The sequence below is a fragment of the Agelaius phoeniceus genome, chromosome 16 (assembly GCF_051311805.1).
Source record: "Agelaius phoeniceus isolate bAgePho1 chromosome 16, bAgePho1.hap1, whole genome shotgun sequence".
Taxonomy (NCBI): domain Eukaryota; kingdom Metazoa; phylum Chordata; class Aves; order Passeriformes; family Icteridae; genus Agelaius; species Agelaius phoeniceus.
The window spans coordinates 12,166,395-12,192,121 of NC_135280.1; the positions used below are offsets into that span (position 1 = coordinate 12,166,395).

At 38.6% G+C, this 25,727-nt stretch overlaps 1 protein-coding gene across 43 annotated transcripts in view; it reads right to left on the minus strand.

Moving 5' to 3' along the window:
* RBFOX1 (RNA binding fox-1 homolog 1) overlaps nt 1-25,727 on the minus strand; it is a 1,204,921-nt gene that overhangs the window by 36,937 nt on the left and 1,142,257 nt on the right. For 37 of the 43 annotated variants that reach the window (XM_077187091.1, XM_077187084.1, XM_077187083.1 and 34 more), the window contains 2 exons: nt 10,358-10,490; nt 1,700-1,739 (listed from right to left, as the gene is read on the minus strand). In XM_077187091.1, the coding sequence (XP_077043206.1) occupies nt 1,700-1,739; nt 10,358-10,490 (173 nt within the window). The remainder of the gene's footprint in view (nt 1-1,699; nt 1,740-10,357; nt 10,491-25,727) is intronic. The other 6 variants (XM_077187097.1, XM_077187092.1, XM_077187094.1 and 3 more) reach the window with 1 other exon arrangement.

Consider the following 25,727-nt stretch of genomic DNA (forward strand, 5'->3'; position numbering starts at 1 on the left):
TCTGTGAGAGGGTGTGAGGCCACTTAAAAATAATACTGTCAATCACCAATGAGGGATTCCTGGCTTTCAGCAGCAGTGGGTTCCACACCTACAAACTGCTCCAGGAACATGTAGCTCCCACCTATCCTCCCATCCCAAGCCCTCCTGAGAAGGATGTCTTGTGGCCCTGCAGATTTCTGGGTTGGTAAACGGAGCAAAATTGATGGCAAACTCTTGATGGTTTGACGGAACGTGAAAATTGGAAACCACACTTGAAGAAATTCCACACTTCAATGTGTGTCCAATGCAGCTCAGAAATTGGGCCCCAGCGTGTTTGGGTGAGATCAGAGGCACTCACTTGGCGTGAGCAAACCTTTAGCCAGGGGTAATTCTTGTGTTGTAAATGATATCTTACTGATAATATCACTGACTACATAAGCACATAAGGAGAGGACTTGAATCCTTGCTGATTTATTTTAAATATGTTTTTAGGCTGCACAAATGAATTTTCAGATAAGGATCAGCCTTTCCACCTCCGTCAGAAAAACAAAACCTACTTCATCCATAAATTCAAATTGGTTTCCATCTTTATATAAAACTTACTGACAAAAATCTGTTCCCTTGGGAATAGTTCTAGGAGATTGCTGATAATGAACACAAGGGATGTTTCCTAGCATTGCCTATTTAATTTTCAATATTGATACAAATTGCAACTCATGGGTCCCATTTTATCTCAACTGAAAAAGTACAAGTAGGTTCCAGAAAGTTGTCTGGTGAAACAAAGATGATACCTGTAACTTAGAACCAGACTGCCTTATTAAAAGAATAACAAAAGTAAATATTGCTTACTATCAGTGAAATATTTTACACCTACATATCAGGTATAAGAATTTTGGAAGAGTAAAATTTGGCCTCAACCCCCTGAAACCTCTTGCATACTCAGACATATGGAGACTTCACACACATTCAAGATAAAAAGTTGGCAAGAAAAAACAATGTATAAATGTAAAAAACTTGAAAAAAACAGCAAAACTAAAAATAAACATATCATTTAAGATGAAATAGGTGAACAATTAGGTGCATAGATAATGATGGATCCAGGACTATGAATCTTTCCTAACAAATGACCCACCCATATTGTGAGCAGTCTCTGCCCATCTCCTTTAAACTGAAATGAGTGGATTCTAGAAGTGCAATTTCTGGCAGTCTACTCAGATTACAGACAATATATTGCCATATCTTAAACTTATATGCCATTATCTCCACTATCACCATGGCACCTACACATCCCCACTGCTGGCTGGGTTTGGGAAACCTGTATCTCTCCATGAAGTACTTTCATATTTCAAGTATTAGTAATACTCAGCTTGCCTTGATTTTTTAAAAAGAGCTTTTGGGCATTTGCAAAAAAATGTTTGTGCTTTGCTTTCTTTTTTCTTTGAACTTCAATTACGAAGGGAGACGCCCCTCCACACACACACATTTTTCACATCTTTTTGCATTCATTCAGCATTTGATTGAAGAGTTAATTCAGCTCCACTGAACAATGATAGATGTAATGAACAGAAAGGTCTTCCAATGTGAGAGATATTCTTCTCAATTCTTTCTGACAGGCAAGGGATGGTAAATAGACAAAACAGAGTCAAGCTAGGCAGCAAACTTGTAAAAAGAATGACTCTGGTAATGTACAAGGACAGCATGCACATCAATGAATACTTACATAAATGTCTGCACCATAAAATCCATCCTGGTATACAACACTGCAAGGATGCACACACAAAGAAAAACATCCATATTAGTGCATTTCCACATGCAAATGCCACCAACCCCTGCACAGCTGAGGTTAGTCTCTCACAAGAACAGAGGGGAGGGGGAAGGAAGGCACTCTTCACATTGGTTAAGGAGGTTGGTAGCAATTATCAGAAGTGAACCTGTACCAAATACATCATCTTATCAAGTATGCCAAATGCTTCGTCAAAGGAAGGCAAAGCATGGCAGGATTGGAAAAGACTTTTGATAAAGTTTGGGGGCTTTTTTCTTCCCCTGTTTTTAGTTATAAAAAGCCACATATTGACAGCAATTTTTCTTTCCTATAAAAATTTTCAGTGAGCCAATCTCATGCCCAGTTTCACTACTTTTGCAAAAGCCTTACTCTTGAAGCACTGTGTTCTCATCCTGCAGGTATGCTGACCCTCTGAAACAAAGGGTTGCTTCTCATTACTTAGATGGCAAAAAAAACCACAGCCTCAGTTGAATCGGTGAGAGGAGTTAGTGAAATAATGACACTGGTGGTGTTCTACCCACTGGGTCAAATCTCAATACCCAGTCTACACAGAGGTGAGAGAACCCACAGGTGCTGCATGGTTGGCTCAATGCACATTGCCAATAATGACAGCTCTGGTCTATTGAAAATTTCAGGGTGCTATGCTTTTGGAAAAAAAAAAAAAAAAAAAAAAAACCAAAACTTTGCCTACTTGAGCATTTTACAGCTTTGGCAAGCATGTCAGTGGTTCTGAGCTCCCCTGTTTTGGTTGGTTGGATACATGACTACTACTACTCTCAAAATAATGTGCTAATATTGCTGTTACCAGCTCACCCAGAGATGGACTCATTTCAGCTAAGATCAATCATCAGAGTAAACAGTGGAAGATTCTAAACCCTCCAGGATAAATGACACAGTATGACAGAGCTTAAATGATTACACAAAATAAAACTCCAACTGCACAACAGTGGCCTAACAATTACAGCCATTAGAACAATAGGGACTTTTTGCAACAATATTTTCAATTTAGGGGTACTATTATCTAGGAATAATAGTTATTACCAAGTTGCTAGCCTAAGCCATTTTGCAATTCCAACAAGAATTGTGATGTCAGAAATATAACTGACCTATTGAGGTCAATGACCAAACCCCACAGGGCTGAGCTGGTATGGGTCTAAGTCTGAATCACTTGAGAAAATGATAAATATGCATACGTGCACACAACAACATGGATAAAACCACACTGATGATTAAAGTCTGCTATGGAATAATAACAGGTGAAAACCCAGCTCCACTTAAATCAGAGTGTTTGCCATTTGTTTCTGTAGGATCAGACCTTTACTCATATATTTTTCTATTTATTGTGTCTGCAGAGCAAAATATGCGAAACCTGGTCTACACTGGCAGCTTTCAGAGAGTTTGTTGCTTACACTGCAGCGCACCTTCAATTTGGTTTGGATATTCTGATCATTTTAAAACACTCCATGTTTTTATTTACCTGTTTGCACATAAGGAATGAAGCATTCCACACAACTGTGAGGCAGGAGCACACAATCATGGACAGCATGAGGGACTTGGATGAGATGACACACAAAGAATATTGAGTTTACTGAGTTCACTGTGACCCCACAGCCCCAGCCCTCGGGTGCTCACATCCCTGTGTCACTCCTGCTGGAGATGGGGGACGAGTTGGGGGAAGGTGGTTTAGGTCCTACCTCTGTTTATAACCATCTAACTGCACTTCAATAGCAAATAAACTCATTTTTCAAGTCAAGTCTGTTTTGCCTGTGATAGCAATTGGCACAAAATGTCCCTGTCTCTATCTCAACCCAGGAGCTTTTCCATCCTCCTTTTGTTGTCATCCTATTCCAGGGGTTCCATGCTGCTGGCTCCTTATCACAATAGTTCCACACCTTCCTGGTGTTTCTCGTGGGCAGCTCCTCAGAGCACTGACTCTTTCCTCTTCACAAAGCAGCCACTGACTCCAGTTCCCTTCTCACCCACCCACCCCACTCTTTTATAGCATCTTCTGCTCATTGCTTACACCTGGGGCCTGTTAAAGTCAGGCCTGCTCCTGATCTTTGATAATTGGCCCAGCTGCAGCTCCTTAGGGGTGACAACACTTTCTACACTGTCTTTATTTTCTTGTATTCTATCCCCTTCCATCCTTTCTCCCCTGTGCTGTTGAGAGGGGGAAGGAGAGCACAGCTGGGGGAGGGTCTGGCAGCCAGCTGAGGCCAGCCCATCACTGCACATTCCAACATCCCACTCTCCATTGCTATCAAACATTGCTATTCAGAAAATAATGCTTCTGAGAAAGCAGCTGTCAGAGAGGGAAACTCTTTTCTTCCTCCTCCTGGTGATCTGTGGATACACAGCAAAGATGAAAAGGGGCTGATAAATTTTTCATTCCTAAGTGCAGCTGGTTGTAATCTTGGACAGGTTCATTCATCCACCCCAGTCTTCCTTCCAGTCATGTACAGACAGAAACTTATTTTGGTTTCTAAATGAAACCTCTTCATAAATACTATGCTAAAAAATGTATCCATCACTAAAATGAGACATATGTGCATAACTCCATCATTAGACATGGCCAATATTAAGATGGAGTGACAGAATCAGGCAAATGAGTATAACAGTCCCAAGCAGGACTTTCACTAAAAAAAAAAAAAATCAGCTGATTTTATCTTATTTCCTCTCTATGATCTTGCATTATGACAGTGATATTTAATAAAAATCCTTCTGCTTCTCCTGAAGTTTGAGGAAAAGTAATTATTCACATTTCCATAGATTTTTCAGAGAATATTTCCTCTATTCAGAGCCCTTGTCCTGATTAAATCTTATTAGTAGAGTCAAATGTATTTTCTAACAGCACCCTTAATCAAAAGTACAAAGTGTAAACCACCAAAAACTAAGTTTTGCTTTTCTTTTCTTTAGTATATAAATTTCCAAGGGGGTTTTTTGGGGTTTTTTTTGGTTTCTTGTTTTGTTTTGTTTTTTGTTTTTTTTTTTTTTGTTGTTGTTAATTTGGTTTAATTTTCTCGGTTTCTCTCTGAGGCTCTAGGCAGAAAACAAAGGGGACATCTTGAGCATGGGAAGAGACTGAAGGCATCACACAGGGACCCATCTTACAACAGCTCCTTTTACACTTTACATTGAAAAAAATTATCCTGGTAGGCAGGTAAGTCTATTGCTCCTTGTAAAACAATACAGGGCTTTTAAATAGCCACATGACTGAAATCTGAGTTAATTCACCCAAGGAATGGTGCTAATGTGCTTCCTGAAGGAGTTAAAAAGAACAAATGTGTGGGATTTGTTCAGTCGTATTCTGTTATTTTATTGTGCTAAGGAAAACTCAGAGAAGTGAGAAATCTTAATAGGAAAATGTGCATTTAAATATCAACATATGTGACAATCATTTTCTGAAATTATTTTTTATCTAAATAGGGAACTCTTTCCTCATCAGATATTATACATCTGACAGGCATGGGTTTAGCTCCTTTATTTAAGGAACTCCTTTATTTAAGGAGCTCTCCATGTCTTATAATCACTTTTTGTAACTATATTAACACAAACTCTTTACTAGTTTAGATTCCACCTTTACAATATCCTGGGAGAACTACATCTGTCTTCATTATCATTTTTCTGTCCTCATCTTTCAAAAGGATTGAGCTGAATAATCTATCAATGACATGAAAAGACAGCCCTTGATTGCACAAAGCTTGGCTGAGAAACCTCCCAGCAGCTGAGGATCCATGGTCCTCAGCCCACCCGTCCTGCCCAGGGCAGCACACCCAGCCTGGGGGTGGATTCAGGGGAACAAAGGGGCAGCACATCCCTGATTTCCTTCCTGGGCACAGCAATGCCCACAGCTCACAACTGCCTGTCCAGCACAGCTACGAGAAAGCAGCTGGGGAACAGCAATTCTCTGTTTTCTGGGAGGGTCACCCTCACTGTCCCCTACACTGTCCAGCTCCTGGTCTGGAAATCACCCTTAACATGAGCCCTTTATCTGGGGCCTTCCTGAGACAAATGAGAGAAGAGATGCAGATACAGCCTTGTTTAAACCAAAGACCTTTGGTTTAATAAACCAGCCTTACTTAAACCAAAGGCAGAACTAAAGCAAGACTTTTCCACACTCTAATAACATAGCTTTAAGTGCTCTAAACATTGAACTGAAACTCTTGTAAGAGGCAGTTTCAGCTTTTTAGAATGTTCTCTAATTCCAGTTTCTTGCCTTTCCAGTTTCTGCCATGGACAAGTTACATTTTCTGCTCTGTGATATTGACTGAGGGCATTGCTGCAGAGAACAAAGCTGCAGACATGAATCAATATATGCTGGCAAAAGCCATTTTTTGTTCCAACTATTGCACATATACAGAGTCCAAAGTAAGAGGAAGTTTACACGAGCCCAAGGAAATAGAGTGGGAAAAAGCTGTAACAACCTGAGTAGATGTAGTAGCTCATACTAATGTTCTTAAATTTAGAATTCAGAATAAAAAAATGAAGCTTTATTTTCATTTTGAACCAGTGAGCAAGTAGCACTTGAGGTTTATTTTAACAAGAGGAACAGTTTCTGAATAGCCTCTGTTATTTCTCCTCCACACTCCCCACAAATTCACAATTCTATTTACGGTTGGGTTTGTTTTTTTGATTTTTTTTTTAACTGCTCTTTTCAAAGAGAAAACAGCATATTGCTCTCCCCTGCTTTCCCAGGAAACACAGCAGAGGAGGAGATAGAGACTGAAAGCTAATTCTCTGTTAGCTTCATCAGAGCTGAAAGGAGCAGGGAGGGAACGTGAAGACAAAGTCACCACACACTAAACTCGTGAGAATTTAAAGCAAAGGATGATGAAGCACAAAGGCTCCTCATAAGTTTCACTACTCCTGCTATCTACTACTGCTCTACTACCAGGTATACCATGACTCTGGGCTTTCTTGACAACAAATTAAAATCTCTTATTTCCCTCTCCTGCTGCACCAGTTTGAGGTTAATCTCCCCATGCCGTGCAGATTTCCAAACTCTAAATTTTAGTGTTCATTATTCTCACCCAAACCAAGCTTGACTCCCCATTTCAGTGTCAGGGGGGTTTATGATACGTACATTAATTATATGCAGTTATAAGTAAGCTGCACATTCTCATATTTCAAGGCATTAGAGATGATGCCACAGATGCTAAAAGTGAAGCACCTTCTGTGAGCTAATAAAAAGATGCTGTCTCAAGGAATTGTGAAATGTCTCACTCAAAAGTGAAGGATCCATTGATTACTGGGGTAGTTCATGTAAATCATGAACAGTAATTCCATTTTTAAATGGCACATTTTAAAGCACATGTGCTAACCTTTGATTTATAAGAAAATAATGGCCTTAAATATGGTTATACCCAGAAATCTCCCTGGGACCCAGCAAAGCCTGCCTGCTGCTCCCCAGTAAGTGGAAGGCACAGCAGAAGACACCTTTCAGTAACCACCATAACTTATCCTGCCACAAGACCTAGAGCTAGATCAAAATCTAAGGTTAATGAAATAAAATAAAATTAAAGGAGGTAATTACAATGTTCAGCTTTATATTTTGCAACTACACATAGGTTCTTTCTTGAAATATTTTCTAATTAAACACTGATGGATGTTAATATAAATTTATTATTAAAATTATATCTGTCATTATAGAAAATGTGTATGTTTTTTTAATGACTGAAATTACTTAAGTATAAAACTGTTTACTTGGCTGTAAGGCTGGGCACCTTCCTTGAGTGAAAAATAATAAATTCCTACTAAATTGTTTGAAAAATTCAAAACTTACTCAATTTTTCTTATTAATAATATTCCAAGTTATTTCCTTCCTTCTCTAAGCTGATTCATTCCCTATGATCTTGTTAGTATCTTAATAATTTTCCTTGACTTCTTTTCATGCTGTGACCAACAAGCACATTCCCATAACTTATTTTCATTGATTAAAGAATTTTTTTTGTTCTGATGGAAATTCCTTATTGCTTTTTTGATGGGTCATGGGATAGAATAGGTGAGCAGAGAGCAAAGAATCACTCAGCAATTCTGCATTAGACTCCTGTATCAGTGAAGAGACTCACATGAGATCCAATATGCCAGGCCAAAGAAATTATGGGAAAATAAAGCTTTATTACCCCAGCTGTGGATCAGGGCAACAGAGATTTGTATGATTTCTGTACTGACCCATGAATTACACAAAGCAGGGCCTTATTGGAAAGCACAGGTGGATGGAGAAACTTGAATATCTGAACGAAGACCTACATGATTTAAGACAGGGCTTAGTAACTGAAACCTTTTGCAGTGTCAAATTATGTTTGGTGGCAAGGTGAGCCCTAGATTAGCAAGGGTTCCTGACAGACACCTGGAAGCCATCAGAGCGAGATGATGGGACCTGTGGCAACACAGGGCTCCCTCTGAAGCCACATTTGGCAGAGCATGAAGGGAATGAGCTCCTGCCAGCCTGCCCAACCACCCTGCAGAGCAGTGGGAGTGCTGAGCTGGGCTCCTGGAAACGCTGGAGCTCTGCTGGACCTGCCTGCAGAACCTCTGCACTGACCTACAAGAGGAGCTCTCTGTGCTTACACATCTAACTTACTGCTAAAGGTGCTGGCAACAAGCAGTACAATTACATGAGAATGTACATGTGCTACTCCTGGAAGTGGAATTCATGCTGCTGAGTCACTGAACTAATGATAATAATGTGCATACCACCACACACATATACATGTAGAGCACCCACATGTGGCCTCTTAAATTAAGGCAAATTTAAGTTACTTTCTTGGCAGAAAGTAGTTACTCATTTTGCAAATACAAACCAAAAAGTACTGTCCAATTCAAAAACTATCACACACAGCTGGTAATTATTTTTGTATATACCTTTATGACTTTGTATTTAACTAAAGTGTGATGTGTGATGTCATCATGAAACTGAGTGGCCCAGCTTGTTATCTCACTACATATTGCAGTCTAGGTTCAAATCTCAGAATTTGTTTTTAAACAAAGAAGAAAAGGAGAGTCCACTTTCTTTAGGTGCAGTATCCATTTGGTAGCTGAGGAATTCTAAATGAAATCTGAATGCAGGGCATTCTGAACCTGTTTCCATCTTTGCCATGTGCAAATGCCTGGACTGACTAACTGAGAGTATGGCAGCAGAAGGATAGCTTTAGTGGGACACCATCCTTGCCCAAAGGTAATTCAGGCAAACTTCAGAAAAGTGTCTTCCTCCACTAGTGGTAATACTGGTTTTCATAATAAACTACACAAAACACTCAAACAAACCAACAGAATACACTTTTACAAAATAACCTGATTCTAGGGCATGTTTTTTACATTAGTTTTTAGAATGTCTCATTTCTTTGAGATAATAACTGCCCCATGTGACAGCACGGTCAAACTGCCTGTATAAATAAATCCCTGAAAACTCAGGCCAAACGCTGACTGATGAGATTAGCAAACTTGTCTAGAAAAATATGCTCCTTTTGGCTTAAATGGAAGCAAGGTTTACTGAGAAACTGTGGGAGCTGATGCAGGGCACCCATCACATACTGGAATGGGGCAGGGGGACAGGGAGCTCCTGCACAAGGGGACATCCCCAGTGGGAGCCAAGGAGCTGCTGAACAGGATTTCAGGGAGGGCAGGGAGAGAGTGAAAAAGAGAGAGAGAGAGAGAGAGAGAGAGAGAGAGAGATATCACCTTCTCTCACTGCCTGTCCCAGCCCTACCTGACCCCATCCCAGGAAGATCCAACAGCTCTACAAAGAGATAATGGCAAATCCAGTTTTTATGACAAAGTACTACTCTGGCCTAGGATCTGCTAAGTTCTCTGATTTTACAGATTTCCTAATTTCTTAACAGCTAAAAATCTTTTGGTAATGTTATTAGGGGTTTTGTGTTACATGCAGCATACAGAGCCTTTCACTGTCAGCCCTAGCAGAACTACAGGAAAAAATGTTTATTCTTTCTTTCCCCCAAAAATATACATAAAACCCAAACAATCTTCTGAAATAAAGAAGATTATAGAGTTACTAAAAATTAATACTATGAATTCCTCTTCTTGGTTCCTTAGTTTACTACTTGCTTTTAGTAAATACAGGTCACTGACAGCAAAATGTTATGGCATTATTTAAGCAAAAGTACACAAAACCCATGGTCCTGAGAGGAGCACCCCAGATTTCTATCATGGCAAAGATGGCAACTAGAAAAACTAAGCAGACTGCAATAAAAAAATATACATTAAAAAAAAATCCAGCACTAAGGCTTCAGGTGCAAAGACAACTTTCAGCAGGCGATTTGAAGAAAAAAAGAAGATAACTCGATCCAACCTCCTTAATAACCAGATGTTTGCAATCATCAAAAATATACCTTTAGCCGAAACAATCTCCCCGTTCCAGAGCCTTCCGTTTGTGGGAGCATTTACATAACAATATGTGACATCTGAAATGCTTAAGGCCACCAAGCATGGCAGTACAAATTACAGTCATTTTTCAAGCCGCTGTGCGAGGCGCCGGTGCCGGGCAGGCACGACCCGCATGCAGCAGGGCTGGGAACGGCGCCCAGGCTCCCGGGATCCATGCTGAGCCAGAGGTGAGGGAATTTCAGAGCTCCTTACCCGCCGTAGGCTGGGATGGGAGGAGGGGGAGCTGCTGCTCGGAACGTGTTGTACACCGTGCGACCCCGGCCTCGTAGGTGGGCACCTCTGTACGCGGCGGCTGCGGTGGCAGCAGGGTAGGGAAATCCTGGCACTGCAGGGGAAAAAAAAAACAAACAAACAGGGATTAGTGAGCAGAGCCCATATTCTGGAGCAATTCTGGAGTGGTGTAAAAGCTTGCCTGTAGCTGGACGAGGGAGTCGCCAAGGAGTTTTAGCTCGTCTTTTCACACAGTCTCTGCCTGCAAAGAGCGGCAGCAAACTGGGAATTTGGATGGCAGTGCCACATTCTGGAGCAATTTGGAGTTGTGATGGTGTAAAAGCTTGCCCATAGCTGGATGAGGGAGTCACCAAAGTGTTTTAGCTCGTCCTTTCACACAAATCTCTGCCTGCAAAGAGCAGGCAGTAAACTGGGAATTTGGATGGCAACACCATTGATGGCTCTGTGTTTCTCAGAGGACACTAAAGAAAAGAGTGTTGACTGGTTCAGCAGGCAGCAAACTGGGAATTTGGATGGCAGTGCCATTGATGGCTCTGAGTTTCTCAGAGGACACTGATGAAAAGAATGTTGACTGGTTCAGCAAACTGGGAATTTGGATGGCAGTGCCATTTATGGCTCTGTGTTTCTCAGAGGACACTGATGAAAAGAGTGTTGACTGGTTCAGCAAACTGGGAATTTGGATGGCAGTGCCATTTATGGCTCTGTGTTTCTCAGAGGACACTGATGAAAAGAGTGTTGACTGGTTCAGCCAACACTACTACCAGGAGACTCCCGAGGTCCAAGTTCAGGCTCAGATTTATAATGTCAGAGATATTTGCATCACATTATTGGATCTGTCTCCTGCAGTCAGCCCTGTTTTGAGTAGGGGTGAGACATTAGAGACCCAGGTGACCTCAAGTCATCTAAATTATCCAGTGATTTTGCCAAGTGAACAGAGCTTTGCATTTGTTCAAGAGCTGGATTATTAACCAGCTCTTAACTGTGTAATAAATCAAAGAGTTTTTCATATCTTTTCTCATTTTTTTGGGTCTGCACCATGTACATAACAGTACCTTTCAGTCCTTCAAAGGAAAGAGTTGTATATCTTAGGAACACCTCTGAATCCAGATAATATTCAGACCAAATAGAAATAATTTAACCTTATAGCAAAGAAATTAACTCAGACATTTTTATATTTTCATTAAATCTGTGAACATTAATTACCATTCCATGTGAGACTTAAAATATTTTAATCAGAAATTGAACAGTAATACCACATTAGAGGCTTTTCTTTTGTAAAACTTCCCTCTTGATAACTTTCTAATTGAAAAAATAATAATAAAACTCCAAAACAAAAAACAAAACTTCACACTTTGCTTTCTCTGGCAGATTTTTAAGCAGTGCTTCATTACTTCATTTCTCCTCTGTACATATATTGCATGTCAATGTTAGAACAGCTCTGTTGGCATCAGGTTACATCAAATGTACTTCACTGTATTTTTTCTTTATTCAGTATGTAAATAAAGAAATTAAACAAATATGGCTTAGCAAAGCCCTAGTAAAAAGCAAGCAAACGGAAATACCGCTGTATAAAAATTTTCAAATCTTAAATATGAATTGATTTCAATCCTCATTTAGCATCAAATTTTAAAAGAAACCTTGAATTTGAAAAAAAGAAAATGAAAAAATTCACAACTTTTAGGCCTTGCTGGCTGAACATGTGAAGGTAAATACTGTAATTATGGTGATTTCTCTATTGCTGCCTTACTGCTGTGGCTTTGGGCCTTTGCTAGGTCCTTCTCTCTGACAAAAAGTTACACAGTAATTCTGCAAAGATTTACATGCCTGTGATACAACATAAAACAACTTTATGGCAATGCAAATAAATTAGGTATGTCTTAGAAAGTGCAAATAGCATATGTTATAAGGAATATAACAGGAATTTATAAATCATAAAGATGAAGGTGAAGAACTTGATATTCTGTTGATAACTTTTCAAGCAACTGCATTTAAGAAGGCTTAAAGGAATTGTACTAGAAAACATTACTTTTAAGGAATTTCACAACATCTGTGAAATTTGGATGCTGTAAGTATTTTTGCATATTCAACAAGGTTGAGTATTGACCAGTGTAAATAAAGCAGTGACAGAGTTATGACCTGCTGCTAGAACCATGTAACTTCTGTCCTTTTCTTTTCCAGCTATACAGCCTTGTATAAAAACTAATAAATATACAGAGGAAAATGCTAATACAATAAAAAACTAACACAATATGCAGAGAAAAATGCAAAATACGGTTTTACATAATGTTCAAAGAACTACAGACTACACTACCTACTACACTCCTTCCAGTCTAACAAGTTTTCTTTTCTTTCTTCATCAAGCTTTTGCTCCTTTCCAGTTACAGGTGTTGGACTGGATGGAGAACTGATCTAATGCATCTAATCCAGGGCAGTTATCTTTGTGTAAGAGGCATGTTCAGCTGCAGTCTGCCTGCCTGAGAAAAATCACTGCTTTCCAACTAATAGGCATTGCTAGAACTAGGTTTCTCCAATAAATTGATTGTTAATTTGAGTCTTAAAATAAAAAATGCAACTAACTAAATAAAAAGGAAAAAAAACCCTACACAGCAATGCTCAGAAGAGTTTGCTTAAGTAAATAGGTGGAAATGGATTTGAGAGAATGTCCAGGAAAAATTGATATCTGAAATGGTGGACATGATAAATGATAAAGTGCAGCCTTCAGGGACACTCCTAAACTGTCAAAATCAAGAGACTTTTCACTGACCTAAATGGCAATTAGGAAAAAAAAAGAAACAGTCAGACAACCTTCACTTACATCTGTAGTTTTCTAAATATTGATAGAAAACACACTTTCACAAGAAGAACAGAAGTGATAGAGAAAATCCAGCTAACTCAAAAACCTGGCTCCAGCACTGTAGGATATGTAACACCATTGTGGGCTTGCAGGACATGGGCTAGAAGTCCTGCCCAGAGTTCTGTTGCAGTAATTAATTCTTGGTAATGAACATCTACGTTTGGCACTATTTACAAGTTGTTCTTTTAGGGTCCTAAGCAATAATTAAAACCAGCTGGAATTGTTGGGAGACACCGAGGAAATGACTCTGTGAAAGAATGAACCCCCAGCGTGGTTTGTGCTCACAAATTTTTCCTTTGAATTGTGCCATTCAACCCAGCTTTCACACAGACATATTAAGATACATATTTTGCAACAATTGAGCATTTATACTAAATTTTCTTTATTCTTCATGGCAGTCATACCTTGGAAAGAATTACAAGGAGGGTCATTGCCCTCAAATCTTTGACAGTGAATGCTTTCCACAAATAAATGCCACTGGAAAAGCAGAGTGCCTCACCAACAAATGGTTCAAAACCCCCTGGTTTTTATTATTATTATTATATTTTTATGAGAAAGAAGGCTTTCTCTTAAAAAAAAACAGAAAAAGGAAGAAAAGAGAGATAGCAGGGAGAGTCACTTAGTCCATAAGAGTTTACCAAATCCAAAACCTGTAAGGGAGGCTCAGGAGTCATGGGAGATGCTAAGACAAGAGAGTGATCTTTTTTTTTTTTTATCATTTTCAAAGGATCTGCACTAGAAAAGATGAGTTTGAATGAGAAGCCTGAAGTAGTGCAATTGTTTCGCTATGCTTGCCTTACATTGCTCTCTTAATAAAGTCCCAGAGCATGAAATGTCTAAAGCAAAGCACTAAAAAACTACAGAAGCAATTAGTGACAGGCAGAGCAGTGAGGTGTAGCTCTGTCAGGAAGAGGATCAGACATGATGGAAACTAAACATGGGACCAAGAGTGGCATTGCAAGGCCTTACAATCAGGTGAGGTCTAACAGTTGAGTTTATTCATAACAGAATGATATTCATCCAAAAACTGATCTGGGTCCATCTGAAAAGCAGAATATCTGAAATCACATTTTCTGTTGTCAGGTTGTAATATTAGACATTGAGAGTGGAGGTAAAATCATCAACAGGTTTTGTTGTCCCAGATTTGAGTTCAGAAAAAAACCCCATAATGCTCCTTTAGCCCAGCTGAGAAATTAAATGGGCAGTAGGAATATGTAATAACCACAGAATTTATTTTGCTACCAACTTTTTAATATCCTCACCCCAAAATAACCAGCAGAAGTGGCAGCATTAGAACACAACTGAAGAATGGACTTCATAAAAAGAGCTTTATGAAAAGGGTTGTCCCATCAGGAAGCGTTAAATGCTATTAACCAGTCCCAAAAGTAATGAAGATAGTAGCCAGGAGGGGCAGAGGTTTTAATGACTTACAGTTTGTAGGTCAACCTTCCTTAGTGCCTCAGTGCCAAGCTCCTGAAACCCAGTCAGTGAAAATGCCATTATAAGGGGGTTGAAAATGTGTTTGACTCTCAGCAGGGAAGCATCTGAGCCCACTTCTAAGCAAAAGTAGCTTAAATTCATCAAAGTAATTTGATGACTGGAATTCTTCTGATCTGTGACTGAGAAAAGGCAGATTTCCCCAAATGCATGTTGATGGTAGGAGGTGATAACACGGGGTTATAAAAAGAAAGGCTTTTCTAAGGACAATACATAATCAAACATCGAGACATAGAAAACAATTTACATTTTCATCTAATGGCCCCATCCATTCTATAGATATTCATTCTGCTATTCAAATATGAAAGAGGCTACAACCACAAAACTCCGTTCCTACAGTCACTCAGCAATTTCAATTTTTCAAGTTAAAAAAATTAGAATATAAATGTTATGCTGTGGATATCCCTGGCTTTGCTTAATATAATTATCCAATATCATACAAATCATCTACTACAGCCTAAATGAAATTTTTTTAAGAACATTATGCTGGTAAGATTTCTTCTTTAAACTTGTTTGTTCTATTTTTATACTTAGGGGGATACTATTTTAAAATGTATTATTGCAATTAATATTGTCTACAAAGTTTTCTCTTGTTACACGCTGTAAAAGTGGAATCATTCTCACTTCAGTGAACTTCATTTTAGATCTCAAACATGAAATATGGCCAGCAAACTGCCACATTTAAGCAAATAAAAAGGCCTTTGGAATTAACAGTATTCATAGTAGTGTATCAGCAAAATTTAGATAACTAATGATTTTATAGGAAAAGCAAATATGAGCATAAGGAAGAAAAAAATCTTTGAGTTCACAGACAAAATTTAATCAAATCTTAATTTTTCCCCGAAGATAAAATATAAGCATTTGTTTTACTAATCTTTTATTAGATGAACACGACAGGGAGGTGCACTTTGTAGGCACCATATCTCAACAAGGCCTGGGAAAACAAAGACTGAAGGAACGATGAAAAGCTTGAGTTCCCAAGAAGAGGAACATAACCTGGCAAAAAATACTTAAGGGTTATACACTGCGTATTAAAGTTTTAAAGCTTTGGGATAGATGAAAGAGCAGCAGATGCAAAAGACAACAGGGGGCAGATTTTGTATCAAAGCCATAAAAATATACAGCCACTTTAATGGGCAATTATTCTTCACATTTGTGCTGCGGTTTGAATTTGTATGAGGGTGCCATATGCCCCAAGAAAGGTGTGCCATCAAAATGGATGAGCAGATCTACCTCTCATCACTCCTAATCTCTCCTCCTCTGCACAGAGTAGCGGGGTCATCTGCCACCAAGAGTTTGCAAATGTTTTATGGGGAAGAATTTTAATGCTCCGTCGTGTCGGAATCGGTTTGTCGCTAATTTACTGCGGCACAGTTTAACTGCTGGAGAGACGGGGAGACACATTTACATCATTGCCATAGTTCAGGAGGATCCCCGTTGAGGAAACACAATAAATTAAAAACAAAGAGATATAATGGGTAGCATGCTGAGAAAGGCTAAGCAGAATAATCTATATGATATTATCTGAGATTTCAGGAATGGAATCAGCAGTTTATCCCAATGTGTGCTGTGTTCTCCCTTCTCTGTAATAGTAATAAGTATTATTAAGTGGCATTCTTTGAATGAATTATAAACACTGGGCTAAAGAGGATTTGTGCATTTAAATACACAGACCAAAGCACACTGCAAGCAAAATGTAAGCTCTGTTAATACAGATTTTAACATGAAAAGGCATTTAAATTATATATAAATATATGTACATACACACACTTCAAATTCAGGGTAAAAAAAAAAATCTTTAGAAAGTTCACAGTGTTTAAAATTACAGGCTGAAAATACATTTCTTCTCCTGCCACTGTTTTGAGATGATTTTTCCTAGGATCTAGTTGTGAATTAACTGCATTCAAAGGAAATTTCCCATACACATCAAACACAGTCACAACTGGTCACTTCTATTTGTTTCTTTCACAAGCTATTTATTTTTTGAACCATACTTAAAATTATAGACCAATTATTTCCTTACCATTGGAAAAAAAATGCATGTCAGTATTATACACTGTTGTTTAGGAATGAATAAATCTGTATTTTGGAGAAACCCCTACTTATAGGACATTCTCATTTGAAATGCATTAAAAAGGAAAACAAAAATCTCTAATTAATGTACAAGTCTAATCACCATTCTCCACATGGAAGAGTAATTTTTCACTGTTCATTTGCTCAGTGTAATCTCAAAACTGACATAACAGAAAAGCAATGGCCTATAAATCTGCTCTCATTTGTTTCTTTAATATTCATATTCCATTGAACTACAGCTGCTTGTTGCTGCAGTCTATTACAACATGCAAAACTGTCGATAAAAATATTATGAAAGGCAAGATGTGTTTCTTCATGGCTCTGTGTGCCATTTATTTGGAAAAAAATAACAACAAATGACTCATGGATTGTCCCTTAGTTTGCTGCACGCTGGGCGATTAGTGATTAATTACCTTGCTGCAAATTGACATGGCACAAGGAAATTGACACAGCTCTGATTAATTAACTTTTTTATGCAAGACAGTTACTTACAAAACACTGCACACTGTAATTGAATCCCTTTACACAACACTACTGCATTAAGTTTCCTGTCAAATCCAAATTAGCACCAAATTTCACAGAAATGTGGTGAAACTTTTTACTCTGAGGTACATGTAAATATTTCTAGAAAGGGGGCAGACAACTGCTTTAAAACACTGTTTTCAAATATTTCAGCCTCAGACATGGGAAGAATCATATTTTTAGAATTTTCCATACCAAACTACAATCAAATGCACACAAACAAAACCATAAACTAAATATTTCAGTAAAAAGCAACCTATTTATTCCTGTGTTAAATTATAGGAAGATGCTTTACTGTTTGAACAAAATTTCATCTGCTCATCTTAAAGTTGTTTTCAGATCTAATTGTTCTATTATTTCAATGACTTTGATACATTGACTTCCTTGTAATTATTTTAAGTCTAGGTGGAGGTGCTGTTCTTTTTGTTTCACCTCTTCTCATGTACCAATAAACAATGCACTGTTGGTTTCTCTGCAAATGGCTCCCAGGACATGCCATTAATTTATAACCCTCTGAGCCAAACCTTGATGCCCAAGCCTGGAAACTCTCTCCTCTTCCTGCCTGAGCTTTTTCCACCTGAGGGTGGCTGGTCATTGGCATAGCTGCCCTGAGGGGCTGCAGGATCTCCATCCTTGGAGATGTTCCCAAGCTGTTGGAGCTTGGTCCTGGAGAGCCTCCCCAGGCTTTGCTGCTGGAGCAGGGGTGGAGAATTTGTTCTCCAGGCTTCCCTCCAACCTCAGCTGCTCAGAATTGGCCATTTGGTGGTTTTGTGGTTATCAGAAATGCCCTTACACCTCACCCTTCTTTAACTGGATTGCATATGCAGCCACCTGACATCACCCTAAGACATCAAGGGGTTTCTAAGAACAAGCAGAAGAAAATTGAGGACGTGAAGAGATACAAAGGAACAGGTAAGATGACTGAGAACTCTTTTTGTAAAGCTATGTAATGACACCAACCTACACCTCTGAGTTTAAAAAAAAGCTGTAACTGGTGGTGAAATTACTTATGATGTACTTAAAATCAAAATGAATATACTGCATAGCTGAAATTACAAAGAGTCGAGGTACAAAGAGCAGTTGGCTTTTCACAAAGGAAACAACTAAAACAGAAGGGAAAGATCAGGAGGTAAAAAAGCACCCAGGCCATAAAGGGAAAGAAACAGTAGAGATCAGAGAAGACATGTTTGATCTTAAATTAAAGAACAATCTTCAAATATAGATGATCAAAGTGATCAATATCTTGTCTGGTGTTCCCAGTTATTGGACAGCTCTAAGTTTCAAGCAAATGGAAGAAATCCCCTGTGACTAACAAAGCACAACTTCCAAGACAAAGGAAAAAGGCCATGGTTGTGGAAAGCTGGATGAAGAGTAGCACTGCCATAAAGAGATGATGAAATTTAGTAATTTGAATGTTTATGAAAGTCAATTATTAAGTGACAAGAAATACTGTTTAGATGACACAAGGATTCCTAAAGCTCAAAAGAATTATTAAACTGTAAAAAGAACACTGTCAGAATGCACTGGGAACAATTTAGGCAGAAAGTAATAGAGGAAAAACCCAGCTGTTAACCTAATCCTAACCATACAGGAAAAATTGTCAAAACAAAGAATTGCACCTGCAAAGTCATACTGATACTAAAAATGTTAATTCCTAAAAAGCACTTCTTATCTGTGAAATTCAGGTTGAATTTTGCTGTACACAGCACAGTTCCAAGAGCCACGATTGAATAACAACCATCACAAAATAGAGTGACACTAAGGTGTGCCTTTATTAGAAACCAAATCTTACACATTAAGCTGAAAAGCACAAAATTAAGAGTTTGCTGTCTGACAGACAGGATGATTTGAGATGTACCACAGTCAACACTGTGGGTCTGGTACCAAAAATGAGTGACAGCCGCAGAGAGGATGTAGAGCCAGGGAAGGTGGCACCCAGGACTGTGCTCAAAGGGCTCTGATGTACAATTGCATCACAGAACACAACACAAGATAATAAATACTGAATGTAATTCTCACTATGTAAACCAAATGTACACAGTAAAGGTAATTACTACATGTAATTCTCACTATTTAGCTGCATTCTGAGAAGAGCAAGTCCAAGCAGTCCTCTTGCCCTGAATCACAGGATGGACACCAGTGCTGCCAGAGGCCAAGTGCAGTGTGTCCACCAACAGCAGAGCACCAAGGAAGGCACCTGAGCTCCCAACTGGCCTTGGGCACACACAGTTTTTATTATTTCAACTAAAAGACAGAGATATGTTCCACAATTTGCTATCTTTCCAGCTATCTCCCACTACCCACATGTAGGGTTGTCTATAAGTGGTGAAAAAAGTCAGTGATGCAACTCAGGGCATGTCTCTCTTTCCAAAAATTCCCAAACCTGCTAGTTCAGACACACTGCTCCAGCACAAAACAGACTAACAGAAGAACAAGGGTAAATAGCAAGGCCCTGAAAAATTCATTTTTTGGGAGTGAATCGAAAGCCACGTTTACAGGTTTTGGACACACACAATGTATTTTAGTGATGACTTATAAATAAGTAATCATTTAAAATATGAATAGACAGGAGGTAAAATGAGAGTTATCCTGAAAATTGTTGCAGAAAGACAATGTATACTGATACAGAACACCAAAAATGCTGTAGGAAGAATTTCGGGCAACACTGCCAAAAAAATTTTGAAAATTATAAAACAAACCAAAAAAAAAAACCACTCCAAAACAAACACCAAAGCCAACCAACTAAAAAGCCACCAAAAAAAACCCCAAAGAGGTTCACTTTACAGTTAAAAGCAGGATAATACTTAAATCAAGAATGTAATGCTATGCATATGGAATGCTATACAGTTTTACTAATTTTTTTTAAATTTTGTAATATCTTTATCTTACTTGAAAGTCAGTGGTGTTGTCCTGTGTCAGAGCAAAGCCCAACACAGTGGGACAGAACAGAGCATAAAAACCTTCTCAAGACTTTTCAGCATGGGATGACATCAACATTTCTCTACACTTCTGTACACCAGGGAGGGAATCATGGAAAGCCATTCCCTTCCTACTTACTGTTGGGTTCTTCTTTATTTAAGCTTTCACTTAAACCCACTGCATTCAACACACAAAAGGGAAGGGCAATTGGCACATTTCTCCTGGTTACTACTGGGTGATTCTCTTCATAAATAAAGGCAATTAATTCAGAAAGCAAATCAAAAGATAGTTTGACCCCTCAACGTTCAATAATAAGGTTTTTGTAGCCTGGAAATCAGATTGCTCCTCTCAGATATTTGCACATTTCCCTTTGGCAGGATTTTTGTGCCCTCAGTCAGGAACTGCAGCGCTGCAATGGTTAATTTGGTTAATTAATGGCCCAATCACAGCCTCCTTTGCAGGATGCTTTACCTGTTCCCTCTGAAGCAATGAGCAGACAAAACCACCAAGGTGTAGATACAATGCACTGATATATATTTCATTGGTGATGAACTGACTTCCCATCCCAATTGAGCTCAAGAGAAAACAGACTAATTAAAAATTTAGTTTGCAGAACCTTTCTACATTCAATTCAGAAATACTGAAGCGCTGGCAAATTATACCACATGAATACTCATGTTTTAAACAGCTCCTGACCCATATTCTAATTCAAAACAGCAAGCCTGCCAAACAGTTAAATGAAGAAAAACTACAACAATAAAATCAGAGCAAATGAATGACTGATGTCATTGCAATATCTGTCTGTTCAGATTTAATGAGGTCAGTCGTGACTGACACACAAAACCCAGGGAAGGATACACCCAGTGCCAGAGCATCTACCCTTCAGCTGCTTGGAGTGGCAGCAAACTGCCATCATTACAGTATAATTTTCAGGTAATAACAGGTGTGCAACAGATTAAACATGACAAAATCAACAGGATCAAGGTTTCCAACCAAATACTTCCACTAATGATTTGGCTCAGAAGCGCATTTTGAATCACCTTTTGGAAATTTCTATTTTCCCTGTGTAATTTTCTTGGTACTGAAAATATCCTGGAACATAATAGAAATGTCAAAGGTCTTCCTTCAATCCATTAGTAACGCCACAGGAAAATAAAACCTGGAATGTCTTCACTGAAACAAGCAAGATGAAAATAGTTCCATGCAGCATTTTTTAGGTGGTTTACTAATATTCCTAAGCCAAGTAACCTATTTCTAAAAGCAAGGACATACCACATAGACAAGCTTGACTTAATTTTCATTTCTGTAGGAATGAGTCCTCAAACACACTAAATCCTACAGTTAGATGTGCTCTTTATAAAAATAAAATGTATATTTATGGTTTTCCCTGTTTATTGTATAAGCAAGACCCTGAACCATCCTCAATCTATGAATTAATACAAAACACCCACAGGAAAAAACAATCTTTTTAAAACTAGGACATATGTCTGCTATATGTAAGTGTTTCAATATAGAAAAGAAATCCCACATCATGTAATTAATACTTTATGCTTGTTCCATAGATTTTCCTTCTCTCCTATCACACAATGCACAGAATAGTAGGAATATTGGGTTAATTTTGGGACACTTCTAATATCTGCTCTGACAGAACGAAATGTATTTTCCTTGCTTTAAAAAAAACCCCAAAACTTTAGCATTTAAAATAGTTCCTGTCAAAAATATTACAGGACCAAAGGTTTCCAGGGAATTTTCCAGAAGAACTGCCTTCCCACCTTTCAAAAACATCTCATCTTTGCCTTGTTGTTTCCTGGTGGCTCATAAGCTAAAATCCCAGGGCAAGATAGTTTATTGTTTTAATATCTGTCTGATGCAAAGCAAAAGGATTCTCTGGTGAGTGCTTATCTGTCATATGTACTTCTGTGAAAGGAATATCAAGATAAATAAGATGTTCTAGGGCATATCATGGGATTATGAGCTTGGCACTCACTGAATTCTGTTTAAAAATAGTTGAAACAATAAATAAAAAAGACCCCCATCTACACTGATATTTTGAGGATGTGAGCTTGAAGAGCATTGGGTTTTAAATATTTTCATTATAGGGGGTTTGTGCTATTTTAGTATGAATAGAAAATGAACACTCAAGTTCATAAATGGGACAAACAAGATGAGAGGAAATAATATTCATAATTTAAACAGTTAAAACAATAAAATTCCATTCTAATAGTACAATGGACTGTGAACTTACTTAGTATTAATTAAACTCAGTGTAATGGCATTTTCTATATTGAAATGAATAATCAGTGATCTGGAAATTCATTTAGACCATTAGGTTAATTACAGAAACTGATGGAAGTTTTATCAGACAATTACAATTAAAGAACATGAACAATGTGGGACAGATTTATAAGCATTTGTACCACCTCAATCATTTTTGCTGAATTCCACCACCACTTCTTCCAAAACTGTAATCAATATATCAATTAAAAAATGGGCCATCAACTTCATTTGCCCTTGAGTATGATAAAATAAAATGAATTAATATCGGATTTTGCATTTTCATATTTTTCTTCTTTTAATTCTATCACTTGACTGCAGTATGAAAGATTTATTTAGGAGCTGATAAGCAGGCTTACTGAAGATGAAACAGCTCTAACATTTAGGAAATCTAAGCCAAAATTGACTTCAGTTTAAAATGTACTCATTGAAGTCAAGGCAAAATTCACTTTTATGGGCATGCTATACATTTGGGAAATAGAGATGTTCATCTGCACATCATTCTGAACAAAAGCATGGAGAAACTTCAAATATTTTACCATACATGTGAGCTACCCATGTAGCTAATAGTGAACTATCCCTTCAATGTATGGTCAGAAAAATTCACTAGTAGATACACTCAAGCATCTTAATGCTTACTTGGAGCTAAAATAAAATCTAAAAGTTTCAGAGATCAAAGTGCTGATTTAGAGAGTAAAAAATATTTAGCTGCCTTTGAACTTCCCCTTAAATTTTAAATCCCATCTCTTCCCATTGCCCTCCACAGGGCCTGGGTAGGCACACCTGGACAGTGCTGAGGGATGGGAGGCACAGCTGGAGGGGGGGCACAGCTGGAGGGGGGGCACAGCTGGAGGGGGGGGCACAGCTGGAGGGGGGGGACACAGCTGGAAGCTGCTCCCTCACCACACCAGCGAGGGCTGGGTGAGCCCAGGAGCGCTGGGAGCCAGTGCAGAGCAGGAGGATTTCTACTGGAAATGTGTCTCCTCTTGCATGCCCCGCCACCAAGGACAGGGAAATTATTGGGGGACAGAGCCAGGCACACACTGGGAAGAAAAGGGAAAGCAAACATGATTTTCAACCAGAGAGGTTTCCACTGCCAGGACACTCAGTCTTGGAACAGATGACCTCCTGAAATTGTGCAATCTCCATCCTTAGAGGTGTTCTGGTGCAAGCAGGTTCTTCCAACCTGAATAATTTCACAATTCTACAACTTCATATCTTCCATCTCGCCCATGCTTTGGCTCTCATGAGCTCCCGCTTCATTCACATTTCCAGGCACCTCTACATTATAGAAAAATGGGGGAAAATATGCATAAAACAGTTTTTAAAAGTTCTTGCATAAATTCAGATTTGTATTTTTGCCTTTCTGATCCATACATACCCAGCTGTGTTACTGTCCTTGGCAGAACAGTGATACAGACATTCAGGGACAGAATTTTTTTTTTCTTCTTTTGAATCTTCCTTTTTGTCCAGCAGGGTCTTAATTTTCTCATGGATCCTACTCACGTGTGGCTTCAATTTGGAAAAGATCCAAAACTATCCTTGACACATTTCTTATTTACCAGTAGATACAAATCTCCTCAGGATTTTAAAATTCCTTGTGGAAGTAACTATTCTAAAGGAGTGAGGGCAAAAAGAGACTGTCAGTTATGAGCAGCCAAACTGTTTCATTTACTTTCAGGGAGATATCCTGGGCCTCTAGGAAGATTCCAGTGAGCACTGACTCACTGGGATTTGGTGAACTCCAGTCATTCCTGGCTGGATAGAACTCCTCTCAATACTTGTCTGCATCCTGCATTATGGCAATGGTGAAGGATTTAATTGAAATCTGTTCTATCAGTTCTGCCCTGGAGATGCCAAAACTGGAATCGGTTGTATCAGTTCTGCCCTGGAGATGCCAGTCCTGTGGGAATCTACAGCAAACAAGGTTTTCTGCCTGGATTTCCTGCCCGTGGTTGTCACAGGACCTGCCCAATCCAGGATAGGAGCACATTTGCATGCTGAAACTCTGCTTTCTACATAAAAAATTATCCATTCCAACAATAGGTGTGCAAATGAAAAACTGATCCAGGTCCCATCTTCTCCTTCAGCATAAGAGAACAGATGAGGCATGAGAGACTATTGCTGCTGATTTGTTCCACTGCTTGCAGAAGAAACAGCTCATTTCTTTCTGTATTACGTGAAGGGCCAGAAGTGATGGAAGGAAGCAGAGCCATGTTTCCATCTCCTGGCATATGCAGAGGTGTAACTAATCATTGTGCTGGGAAATGTATGGTGCAATACACATAAAATATATCCTGGAGAAATAAAATATCAGAAGGGAAAGAGCAGCTCCAAAAATTGCAGCCTGCTTTCTGGAGAGCCAGTGGGTAAAAGTGCTCACAGCCATCAGGGGCTGCCAGTGGCCAGTACAATTACAAACCAAGAAGTTCAGGGTGAAACCAAGCTAGCCAAATTAAGAAAAAGACATTGTACAACCATGTTCCAGCCCTTCATGCCTTATAACTCAGGAGCAAAAGATGAACAGTCAAGTTAGACAACATTTAGAAAAATGGGGACTATCCTCTTCCAAATATCTGAAAACTCCTAAGTGCCATTAGCACTCTGTGAAATTGAAGTATCTTAGATGGCTTTTGAAAAATCCCAGCAGACTCTTTCCCTTCTGTTAAAACAATTACAAATTGAAAACCTCTTAATTCTTACATTGTAAGTGGTTGTAAAATATCACAGTTACAATATCAGCAGTAACAGAATAAACGATTAACAAATTATTCAAAAAGGAAGGCTGAAATATTGTTGTCTACATGGAATGATAATGGCACAAGTATTCATCTCCTAGACACTAATGTTGACTTATCAGTTATAATTTCAATATTACAAATGTGCACTAAAATGGAATATAGAAGATCCTTAAACTAATAAAAGAAATGAGACGAAAGTCAACCTTCATTTCTATTCACTATTTCTAGTGGAATTTCCTATAGAAATGAAGCTATTTTACATCTTTATTGAAAGTTTTGTAATAAGGAGGAATAAAAACCTAATTACAATATGTAGTAATTGTAGTAATTTTGTGTTATTAGGAGTTGTGACCCTGTAGGGGAAAACCGCATTTTGGCGAGAGGAAATTCTATACATAATAAAGGAAAAATCACGAGTTGCCAACACACAGATTCAACAGAAGTGTAATCA